The 12663-nt window shown below is 45.1% G+C and overlaps 1 protein-coding gene across 1 annotated transcript; it reads left to right on the forward strand.

The window, feature by feature from the left end:
- Window positions 1-400: 400 nt before the first annotated feature.
- Window positions 401-1845, forward strand: LOC109206391 (60S acidic ribosomal protein P1-like). The gene is made up of 3 exons (XM_019369217.1): window positions 401-560; window positions 921-1142; window positions 1646-1845. Exons 1-3 carry the CDS (start codon window positions 489-491, stop codon window positions 1694-1696), a joined length of 345 nt encoding a protein of 114 aa, XP_019224762.1. The 5' UTR covers window positions 401-488; the 3' UTR covers window positions 1697-1845.
- The last annotated feature ends 10818 nt before the right edge of the window (window positions 1846-12663 follow it).

A 12663-nucleotide genomic window follows, 5' to 3' on the forward strand; every position in this document is an offset into this window, starting at 1 on the left:
TATATAGATATAAATGATCAAAGAACTGTGTATTAATATAGGGACATATGTGAGATTTATTGAATTTATTGTTTAAGATGACTATAATTTGTATTAGAAAAGAACTAATTTCGTTGGAATTTTTTGTTAAAGTGTACAGGTTAGCTTTGCAAGTCGTAGCAACGATAAACAACATTTTAGTGCTAAGGAAATCTAGCTTTCCTAAAAGAAGGGAAGAAATAAAATCTTTCGTGGACCCATATGGAATAATAGGTACTACTAGTATCTCTGTCGCTCTGAATCTCTAGCCGAATTGAAATAGGAATTGGACTGGAAAACTTGCGTCCCAAGAAATCCGCCGATAAATATCCCACAACCCCAAAAACTTGCGCCCCAAGAAATCCGCCGATAAATACTCCCACAAAACCCTATTTCACACTCAAAACTCGGCCCCCAAATTTCCGAGTAATATACATTAGGGTTTGGAGATTCCAAAAGAGAAATTAAAGATGTCTTCCACCGGCGAACTCGCTTGCACTTATGCTTGTTTGATCCTTCACGATGATGGCATTCCTGTTACTGTAATTATTAACTCTTCTCCTCCTCTCATAATACTTTTTCTTCAAGTTTTTTCTTCTTTTTTTTTTTTGTCAAAAAATTTCGTCTCATAATATCTCTTTCTGTCATATTACTCTTTCTTCAAGTTTTTCTTTTCTTTTTTGCCAAAATTTTTCGCCTCATAATATATGCTTTTGTTGAATTCTCTTTCTGTCATAATCTCTTCCTTCTATTTTTTATTTTTGGTTCAAAAGGCTACTTCTCTAATAAATAGCTGCTTTATTGTGAGAAATCTTAATGTTTAAAGAGATTTTTCTATTTATGATTTTTTTTTCAAAGGAAAAAGTTGAACTAAATTTAGTGTACCTTTTGTACTGTATCAGGCAGAGAAAATTGGCACACTGGTGAAAGCTGCAAACTTGAAGGTGGAATCATATTGGCCCAGCCTTTTTGCAAAGCTATGTCAGAAGATGAATGTGGATGATCTTGTCATGAACGTTGGCGCTGGTGGAGCCACCGCTTCTACCGTTGCTGTTGCTGCTGCTCCTCCTACTACTACCGGTGACGACACTGCAATCGCACCTTCCGCCAGTGACAAGAAGAAGGTACGTACTTGTATTTTTATTTATTTATGTTTCCTTTTCATCTTCCCTAATATGAACGTACTATTCTGTCTCAAGTTATTATGTACTGTTTTTCAGATATCAACTTTTACCATTTCATCAAGTTAACCAAGTTTTGTGGTCATAATTATTTTTTATGTGTTGAAACTCCAATGATAAATACTTTATGCTTATAATGATTTATTTCCTTTTCTATTAAGTTACATGACGAAAATCCCCCTTTTATGGGTCAATGCAATCAACGTAATAAATTGGAAAAATATATTTTCAAGCATAAAATTTTATGTAATGGTCAGCTAGAGAATTTATATAATCAAACCCAACTTAATGAGACTAAGTATATGTATTAATTGACTCTCGAAAAGTGAGATTGAGCAGGTTGTATGTGTTTTTTTTTTTAAAATCATAAGGTTGGGTTTTGACTCGTTTTTCTTTTCTATTTTCTGTTAACCTAAGCTGAATTTTTTCTTCTTTGTAAATTACAGGAGGAAAAGGAAGAGAGTGATGATGAGTTGATGTTTAGCTTGTTTGACTAGAGTCGCGGAATGGGATAATTCTAAGCATGTTGATCTGTTTTGGGCCTTTTAGGTTTTGTCTCGAATTATGATGGAATAATATTGAGTATTGGTACAGAGTGTGAAGTATCGAATTCTTTTATTACATACAATTCCTAATATTTTGCTTATTTCCTTGTAAATTAAATTTTCGGTACGATTTTTGACCCGTTATAGTATCCAAAGTAAATCCCATCTAAAAAGTCTTAAATGTATCTCAAAGCAGGATAGAAGCATCAAAGGGATCAGTCTAACCCAATCTGAGCACAAATTAATCGCTCAATAAAACTGTATGGGGGTAACATTGATTTATAACAAATGGTGGAATAATAACATAACACGTGACACCGTCTACCAAAAAAAAAAAAAAATACACAAATGACAGGTCAGGTAACAAACAATACCGGATACAACAATTGCAATCCACATCGGGTAAATCCCGAGGAAGCGTAGTCAACGGGAGACGGCCAAGGAGTTTTCCATCAGATAACATTTAATAAGGGAATCTTTAACATTAAACAAGCGACCGTTACAGTAAATATTTGCATTCATGGCCTGTCGTTACATGTTCATCAATGGCTCTTTAACTATTATTTAATAGGAGTTTGATTCTAGGATCTTGTTTCTCTAGGGAATGCTATAAATAGCAGGCTCATCGGTCATTGTAAAGACACGAAATACTTTCTGCATACTAAAGCTTTATTTTATTACATTTGCTCTCCATTTAAGAACTTTACTTAAACTTCGTCGTTATTCTCATTCTTGCTCTCGGAGACATTACATTCGGATCTAGGCTTGCCATCTTATTCAATCTCAATTGCTAATCTTAATATTATCCTATCTGTTTTATTATTTTTGGATCAAATCAATTCGCTTGTCTATTAACCACGTAATAAATTCAATTGTACCGTTTTGCGAGTAAACAGTATGGCACCCACTGAGGGGCATAGACAGCTGCGTAATTGCTTTGATTCATTCGACTATTACTAACTTGTTTTGATTTTTGTATACGGCAAAATCGGAGGGTCCAATTTCCCATCATTAAATCATTTCGAAAGATCGCCTCGAGGCTCCAAAGATAAGCTCGAGTCTTCTTCCTCGGAGCCCATAGGCGCCCAGCCTTGGGAGGATATTGATCGGGGCTAAAATTAAAAATGGGAGTTCCCAAGACGCGGCTAAGTATGTCGCGACTGAGTCTGACAAAGCCTAGCCAGGCTATTCTAAGCCCTACTCGGGGCGTCATTTCCAGCCGTCCCATCTCCATACCTTTACAGCTAATGTATGCCATACCGTATAAGTTTTTCCCTTCTATCTAAAGGGAATTTTTACTATTTTATAGAGCACTGATGTTGCTCCAAAGGCTCTACATGAAATATATGATAACTCTCCCTCTTTCTCTCTAATACACTCTCTCGACATTGTTGTTCTATCTTATTATCTTCATACTTGTTCTATATTTATTGCTTGTTATTGGCCATAAAGAGCCTCTTTTTAATATTATTGCATTTGTTAGCCCTTCCTCGATTCCCCTTGATAGCTCGAGCCCGAGCTCGGGACCCGACCTCGAGGCCCCAAATCGACCAGCTCGAGGCCCCGAACGACTATCTTTCAGCTCGAATACTGCTCAATTTTAGCTCGCGTCTCACCCTTAAACTACACACACATAACATCAACTGCTCCACAATTAGCATAAAAATATATCACGTATTTTTAGAGTCCCATCAACAAATTTTATTGTTATTACCATTTTCACGGTAAACAGTTTGGCGCCCACCGTGGGGCTAAAAATAATAGTGATTATTTTCTTGCTAGTTTCGTTACACAACGCAAGTTATCTTTCACACTTCTTCTTGTCCAAGATCTTCGATTCCAGGTCAAAATGTCTGGCTCAGTGAACAGAGTTGAGAACAATAACCTCGAAAACCACAGAGAGAATGGTGTAGCAGTTCCAATCGTCAGCGCGCCACCACTGAACCCCGATAATGTGCCTGGACCGATTCCAGCGGACGCGGGTTCGTAAGACGCACAGCAGGTCGATGAATCCTCACACACACCGATAGAAGCGTACAGCAAGACGGCCAACAGGAAGCCCAAAAAACCCCAGCTCGGGAAGAATATGAAGTTAGCCTTCATGTTATCTTTGAAATGTTGCAGGCACAACAGCTGGCTATCACCCAGCTGCAAAGCCATCCAAAAACTCCCAGCACCATAGCACCACGAACAACTACCCCGGCCGAACAGGTACCGGAGAGACTGAGCAATAATGGTTCGACAACCGACCCTGCTATCGTAAAAATGCTCGAGGAACTTTCCAGAAGGATCGATTCGGGCGAGAAAATGATAGTTGCCAATGACAAGAAGGTCGAAACTTACAACTCTAGGGTCGACCAAATCTCGAGCGCGCCCCCGGTCCTGAAAGTCATAGACTCGAGGAAGTTCGTGCAGCGGCCATTCCCCGAGCAAACAGCTCCGAAACCCATCCCAAAGAAGTTCAGAATGCCGAAACTCCCGAAGTACAACGGGACCTCAGACCCCAACGAGCACGTTATCGCCTATACGTGCGCAGTAAAAGGCAACGGCATAAAAGACGACGAGATCGAGTCCGTCTTACTGAAGAAGTTCGGGAAAACACTCTCAAAGGGGGCCATGATGTGGTACCATAATCTAGCTCCCAACTCCATACACTCATTTTCCATGCTGGCAGACTCCTTCATAAAGGCACACGCCGGTGCCATCAAAGTAGCAACGAGGAAATCTGACGTATTCAAGACTAGGCAAAGGGAGAACGAAATGCTGCGAGAGTTTGTGTCTCGCTTTCAAATGGAACGAATGGAACTACCCCCGGTCTCCGACGACTGGGCGTTACAGGCCTTCACTCAGGGCCTGAACGAGCAGAGTTTTGTGGCCTCGCAGCAGCTGAAAGAAAATCTGATCGAGTATCCTGTCGTAACCTGGTTGGATGTCCACAACCGATACCAGTCAAAGATCAGGGTCGAGGATGATCAATTGGGAGCCCCTTTGGGCTCAGTATACCCGAACAGGCTCTTAGCAAAGGAGTCGAAGCCAAACAAAAAGAGGTATCAGCCATACACCGAAGACAGGAGAAACACCCCGAGACGCAACCCGCCTCGCAACGACCGACCGGTCAACCGAGGGCAGAACCCCCGAGGGTTCATTAACAGAGCTGGATCTACGGAAACACGGGGCCAACAGGGGCACCACGCCTATTAGAACACAACTTCAACGTTGATGTTTCAGATATCGTGTTCGCCATCGGAAAAATCAGGGATACTAGATGGCCCAAGCCTGTGCAGTCGGATCCTTCCCAAAGGAATCATAACTTGGTATGCGAATTTCACAACACCCATGGCCACAGAACCGAGGATTGTCACTAGCTACGAGAGGAAGTGGCCAGGTTACTCATCAAAGGTCATCTCAGAGAATTCTTGAGTGACCGAGCCAAAAATTAGTTCCGAGAAAGAGAGGCAGCTAAGAAGAATGAAGTAAACGAGCTACGACACGTTATCCACATGATATTAGGGGGGATCGACTCTCCTCAAGAACCCGTGATGAGAAGGACAAAAATATCCATCACTAGAGAAAAGCGAACCCGGGGATACGTACCCGAAGATGCCCTCACATTCAGCAAGGAGGACTCCGAGACCCTGTCTCGACCTCATAACGACGCACTGGTAATCTCTTTCCTCGTAAATACATTTAAGATAAAACGTGTACTCATGGACCCAGGTAGCTCGGCCAACATTATCAGGTCGAAGGTAGTAGAGAAACTCGGATTGCTAGACCGAATCGTGCCCGCTACTCGAGTCCTCAACGGATTTAACATGGCAAGCGAGACAACAAAAGGAGAGATCACTCTCCCGGTCAGCACGGCTGGCGCGACCCAAAATGTCAAATTCCATGTCATCGAAGGAGACATGAGGTACAACGCCTTGTTCGGGCGACCGTGGATACACTGCATGAGAGAGGTACCGTCCACCCTCCACCAGATGATGAAATTCCCAACAAAAGACGGGATTAAAATCGTCCACGGGGAGCAGCACACGGCAAGGGAAATGTTCGCGGTGCACGACGTGGCACCAACGCCAATATTTCCACCTGTCGAGAGAGCCTAAGGAAAATCAAACTACATCTTCAGCTAAGCCCGATTGAACATAGCGGAGTACCGTACCGAGTCCTCACCACAAATAACGGAGGCATACAAGACCTCGGAACATCGTCAAACGCATCCTGCGATAAGGTATAACCATCTCCCTTTTTAGTTTATATTTTATACTAATCCTTTATACAGGCACCCGATCAAAGCGGTCAAATACGCACGCCCAGCCCGAAGACCCTAAGGTTTCAAAGGCATCCGTAGCACTCTTTTCCTTCGATCGAGCTTTTGTCCCGAAGAGGGTTTTGCCGGCAAGGTTTTTAACGAGGCAACACCTATATTCTACCTAAGGGGAATCCAACAGGTCCTCAAGGCTTCTTTTGCTATCAACCACGAGCGCCGAAGGACGCCCCTTCGGAAGATCGTCCGCTCAGGAGAGCCAAGAAATGACAAACAGGAGCCCAATGAGAAAATGATGTACCGGACCAAACGATCGAATGAACCGTGTCCGCACAACCGAGCCCCTGTTGGCGGAGGCACATGTACTAATGTCAAATAATCAAAGAATGCCTTTTGCCAAACATGACTCATGCTCCAAGGAAAAACCAGCGTTTTCGCTAGAACGATTCCTCCATCAGAAAACGTCCCAAATACTCAGAGACTGGCGTCGATAATTTGGCACCCACATGACCTCAGGGTCGAAACACCAGACTAATAATCCCTCAACGAGGCAGCACGGAAATCATTAACTATCTCCAAAAAGAAAGCATCCCGAATACTCGGAGACTGGCGCCAAAGAACTCAGCATACGCACGACCTCAGGGTCGAAATCTCCAAAGTCGTAAGCCCTCAATGAGGTAATCCCGGGCTCACGAGTAACGGCTCTCAAGCCAAAATGAACTCGATGACTTGGAGACTGTCGCCAATCACCATTCAGCAAAAAACCTGAGGCCATAAGACCCCGAGCGGGTAGACTTGATCTTGTAAAACTCACACAAAGCAACGACACAAACTGTAAAAGCTCAAATGGCATGAATGTTTTGTAAGACCTTATTACAGGCATAAAATCAATCTCGATGTTTAGGCTATATATCGAATTTGTAAGACCCCAAAGAAGGCATACCCTCGATATAGACGCCTAAACTACTATACTCTGGACCAAAAAATGGCTCCGGCCAAACATAAATGACTACGGTCATACGGCTTCACCAGCCAAACTAACGCGACTCGGGGACGCCCGACCGTCGCTACAAAATCATAGGCCATTACTTCGAATCTACTTCTAAAAGAACCGGTTAAACATGCTACCCTCAACAGGCAAAAGAGCTTCAACCATGTTAGCTCCAAATCATAAGGCTTCGAGATACTCGGCCTACGAGCCAAACCTTACGAGGTGCTCGAACATTGCTACTAACAACTGGAAATCGAGGTTCTTCCCGAACCGACGACAGGTCAGGCAAAATCATTGCAAAAGTCCCTAACGAGAGGAAAAATAAAGCCTACATATGCCTAAGGGCAAAGCATAAGAGCCATTATCGCCGGCCTAACGAGCCTCAGGGCCACACATATGCCTAAGGGCAAAGTGTAAGAGCCATTGTCGCCAGCCTAACAAGCCTCAGGGCCACACACATATGCCTAAGGGCAAAGCGTAAGAGCCATTATCGCCAGCCTAACAAGCCTCACGGCCACACACACGCCTAATGGCGAAGCGTAAGAGCCATTGTCGCCAGCTTACATAAAAGATCGCTTAAATCAAAGGCGTAAGAGCCATTGTCACCCGCGCAGTACAAACGTAAAACTTGAAGGATGTGTGAGCTCGAGTCGAAACCCGACTCGGAGACTTTACTCGAAATAGTTGAGCGAAAGCATAAGTGCTCAAATGTCTGCTCACACTAAAGGTCGCAACGACCGAGCTTGTAAGAGCCCCCGGGCCTACCTAAAGAACCTCAGGGCCGTATCACGAATCTAAGGATTCTTGCCAACTTTGAAGCCGGATCACCCGGCCAAATTTAAGACAGAAAAGGGAACGAAGGATGCAAAGCCACAAAGTTTTCTTTCATACATATGCATATATGAAAATACAATATACGAAGAAGGAAATGGACAAGATCCTAATCCATCATCGGGCCTACATCCTCGATGGCCCCACCGAGGGTCACACCCCGATAACTGCGAGTTCTCCAGCGACCCTTTCCCGATGGCGTCTTCCTTTTCCAAGGATTCACACTCATTTTCGGCACCACCTGAGCTGTCGCCCGACACACCTACAGAGGTCTGCTTTCGAGGTTCCAACCAAACACGAGTCACGGCTCAAGTTGATCTCGGACCGGCCTCCCCAGACGCCCTCTCCACGCGAGCGCTTGCGGTGATAGCTTCCTTCCCATGAAAAGATACAAGCGCCTCAGCTTCAGCTTTGATCCTAGAAAGTGCAGCTACCAGCCCGGAATGGAGGCCTCTATACTTATCGCTGTCCTCCTCCGCATCCCGGAGCTGACGCCCAATTGAAGTCACCTCCCCTGGAGGGTGTCTCTCTCGAAAGTTATCTCCCCTATGTATTGTCTAAGCTCGGAAATCTCGGCATCTCTGGCCCGAAGCTCCTCCTTCAGCAAAGCGTTTTCCTTTTCAAACTGCACAAAGCGGGTACAAGATGCTAAAGCACTGAAAACCAACAAAAATCAAAAAATAGCAAACAGAAGACAGATAGACCTATTCGATAAGATAGGCTTTCTCAAGCTCACGACGGGTCGCCTCATCCTGGTGTCAGGTGAAAACCTGGCTATAAAGCGCCTTGGCCTGAGGTCACAAGAAAAAGATAAGTTAGAAAAAACCAAAGATCGCAAGCAGCCCAGAGCGGTGGATAGAGTTAACGGAAGTTACCCTCTCACAAAGTCTGACCATTTCATCAAAAACAAATGATGCATCAACCTCAGGAACTCCCTCGGGAACTATTGGTAGTGTTTTGGACACATCTCTGCTTCCGCTTGGTGCCCCTACATCGGGGGGCTCTTCACGCGGACCGTTCTGCACACCCCGAGAAGGAAGAGCCATTCCCTGAGGAGAATCAATCACGACCATGGCGTTGGTATGATCCACCTCTCGTTCACCCAGGGCCTCGAGGCTAAGCCCCTCCGAACTGCCTATCAAGAGCACCTCGACTCGAGGAGAATCCTGGACGCCCGCTAACTAGGGGGTAGTACTTGATACTCCGTCCATGGTCTCCCCACCACGAAGCTGAACCACATCGGCATCAAGCTCCGGTTCAGAAGCCTTCGTCCCTACGGCCCAGGGATCGGCCAAGTTTAAACGCTCCTCGGGAGCCGCCGGGAAGCTACTCTCCCCCTCACCTTCAGCTCGAGGGTTTCTCACCATTTCCAGAGTTAGAGCTACCGGGTCGACCCTAGACTTTTCCGCCTTAACCTTCTTGAATTCCGGCGGCCTGCCTAACGGATCCCCCTGCATTCTCTTCCTCTCACCGGGCATCGGGGCGTTCCCCTCAACAGGCAATGCTTCCTTCACCAATGGGACTTCCCCCAGACCTATACAAATGTAGAGGCAAAATATAAAAAATGGGGAACGACAAAAATAGCGATTTGGATAAAAGAATGCGGCCGCAGCAGGTTTCGGAGCTTACCATGATCCTTGGCTTCCCATCGAACTCGGGATAAATTGCGCCACACTCGCTCAGCATATGGGCAGATCGAATACAAGCGACCGACCCAATCTCGGAGATCCGGAACCGCGCCAGGGTAGGTTGCTACGGCTGAAATGGTACGAGAAGAAACCTTAGATGCTTGGAGAGACATTATCAAAAAGAAGCAACAGAAGTCTAGATAGCGCATCTACTTACGCCCCGCGTTCCACCTTTCAGGAAACGACATCTTTTCCACCGGAATCAGGTCGGAAGTCCTCACTCGAACATCCTCCACTCCCGGGTTCGTCGGTGCAGGCGAAGAGAGACCTCGGGGCTCGACAACGTAACTTGATTATACCCCCACATAGGAGACGAGGGCTATACATTCTGATCAGGTGGTTGAGGGTGAAGGGCATCTCCCCGACCATGTTTGTGTAATGCCTAATCATATAAACCACGCGCCAGAACGAAGGATGAACTTGGCCAAGGGTTACCTGATACCGCAGGCAGAAATCAAGAATCATGGGGTCGATCGGGGGCGAGGATGGCCCCACCAACCCTAAGGTGAATGGATTGATGTACACACTCAGAAAGCCGGCCTTATATACCGTAATATCTTCTTCCCGGGCAGGAACCTCCACAAACACGGTATCCCCCCAGCGGCAGTCGATTCTCATCCTTCCAACGTCCGTTATTGAGCTGATATATCGAGTCAAGGGTTCACAACACTCTGGCTTCGAGGAAGGTCTTTCGACCTTGAAATCAGAAGTCATCGCAAAGGGTCCGGGGTCATAGTCCTCAACGCAGGGAGGTGTGGCCACTTCACCTTGAGATAAAAGCGAAGATGATGAAACCGCGATCTCCTCAGAAGTAGAGGCGGAAGTTTTCGCCATTGCTAGAAGATTCCGAAAGGAGAAGAAGAGTTGCAAAAACACGGGAGGATCGGGCGTTTTCTGGGTTTGTAATTGCGATGATTTAAAGAAAATAAGAAGGGGAAAAGGGGAGTATTTTATAAAAGCTCTATGTGCACATTAAAGAAGGCCAAGAGACAACTAACTGCCATAATCAATACGGAGATTTTCAGGGGCTACGTGCGTATCGCGCCTTGGCATCTCGTGACCGATGTTGATTACAAGAACACTTGAGGAGGAAGAAGCTCAAATTCGTTTCCTATCGCTTCAATCTAGGAAACGCGGAGACTATCTGTATACGGTAAAATCGGAGGGTCCAATTTCCCGTCATTAAAGCATTTCGAAAGATCGCCTCGAAGCCTCGAGGCTGCAAAGATGAGCTCGAGTCTTCTCCCTCGGAGCCCATCGGCGCCCGGCCTTGGGAGGATATTGATCGGGGCTAAAAGTAAAAATGGGAGTTCCCAAGACGCGGCTAAGTATGTTGCGGCTGAGTCTGATAAAGCCTAGCCAGGCTATTCTGAGCCCTACTCGGGGCGTCATTTCCAGTCGTCCCATCTCCATACCTTTACAGCTAATGTATGCCTTACCGTATAAGTTTTCCCCCTTCTATATAAAGGGGATTTTTACTATTTTATAGAGCACTGATGTTGCTCCAAAGGCTCTACATGAAATATATGATAACTCTCTCTCTTTCTCTCTAATACACTCTCGACATTGTTGTTCTATCTTATTATCTTCATACTCGTTCTACATTTATTGCTTGTTATTGGCCATAAAGAGCCTCCTTTTAATATTATTGCATCTGTTTGCCCTTCCCCGATTCCCCTTGATATCTCGAGCCCGAGCTTGGGACCCGACCTCGAGGCCCCAAATTGACCAGCTCGAGGCCCCAAACGGCTATCTCTCAGTTCGAATACTGTTTTATTTTAGCTCGCGTCTCACCCTTAAACTACAAACACATAGCATCAATTGCTCCACAATTAGCATAAAAATAGATCACGTATTTTTAGAGTCCCATCAACAAATTTAATTGTTATTACCTTTTTCACGGTAAACAATTTTCCTTAGTAAGAAACCAGATATGTGAGCTAATGATGTCAACATCACGCACAACATTTAGGAACACAAAGATTTGCCTCAACATGGTGACTCAATCAGTGACACCCATAACGAAGGCGACGAAACAACTTTGTTCGTGAAGGACAGTACCCTTGGCAGGAGCCAAATCCCGATGATGCAGAGGAGGAATACGTCGTGGAAATGGTAAAAATCTTGAGAGAACAACATAAAGAAATCATGAGTCACATCTCAAGGCAGGATCGAGGAATGACAGAGTTAAAACAAGTATTGGCAGGCCCCTCCAATAATGCAAACGGAAGGGGCCTGATTCTTCCTAGTGTTCCTACAAATCAAGCGGCTTAGAGTCGAAAATAACACACCAAGAGGTGAAGTCGGTTTCGACGGTGCCGGAGGGATCGGTAGCGTATCTGGGACGGGAATGGTCCCTTAAAAACGAGTTTATGAGGTTTATAAGGGGAAATAAACGAACGAATGGATCAAAATGCGAAGGAGTTTCACCCTCGAATAGATCAAATTCTAGGTGCATTGCCAGTACTAAAAGGCCCAAATTCGAAAAAGTACAAGCATTTTCCGTTTAAGCCGAGCACAACACTAGAGTTAAATCTAAAAAAGTTCAAAATGCCGGACATACCAAAATATATGGGACTTCAGACCCATAGGAACATATTGCAACCTACACCATGACTGTGACAGGGAACGATTAGGCTCAACATGAGATCGAGTCGGTCTTGCTGAAGAAGTTTGGTGAAATCCTCACAAAGGGGGCTGTGACATGGTATTCTTTTTTACCCGAGCATTCAATTGACTCTTTTGAGATACTTGAAGACTCGTTCATTAAGGCCCACGTCGGGGCAAGGAAGGTTCACGCCAGAAAGATAGACATATTAAGGATTGCGTAGGGCAAGTCTGAACTGTTGCGGGAATTCGTGATCTGGTTCCAGAAAGAGAGGATGCTGCTATCGGTGGTACCAGTAACCGCGGGGCTCCGATGCCTCCCAGAAGCTGAATAAAAGCCTGCTCGAGTTTCAAGCAACCACATAGGCAGATGTCCATAACCGTTACGAGTTAAAAATAAAGGATACAATACGATCAACTCGGGTTCTCGATATCAACCAAGGGATGGAATCGAGACAGAAACTAAGACAAGTTTAAAAGAGACTTTGATGGGGGATAGGCAGTCCTCTCGAGGTCATTTTCTACCGTATGAAAAAGC

Source organism: Nicotiana attenuata, unplaced genomic scaffold, assembly GCF_001879085.1.
Source record: "Nicotiana attenuata strain UT unplaced genomic scaffold, NIATTr2, whole genome shotgun sequence".
Classification (NCBI taxonomy): Eukaryota; Viridiplantae; Streptophyta; class Magnoliopsida; order Solanales; family Solanaceae; genus Nicotiana; species Nicotiana attenuata.

Excerpts from the sequence above, each read along its gene's own strand:
- LOC109206391 (XM_019369217.1), top strand. The coding sequence starts at position 489 with ATGTCTTCCACCGGCGAACTCGCTTGCACTTATGCTTGTTTGATCCTT. Across the intron at positions 561-920 it reads ATGATGGCATTCCTGTTACT|GCAGAGAAAATTGGCACACT; the intron begins GTAATTATTAAC and ends GTACTGTATCAG. Across the intron at positions 1,143-1,645 it reads CCGCCAGTGACAAGAAGAAG|GAGGAAAAGGAAGAGAGTGA; the intron begins GTACGTACTTGT and ends TGTAAATTACAG.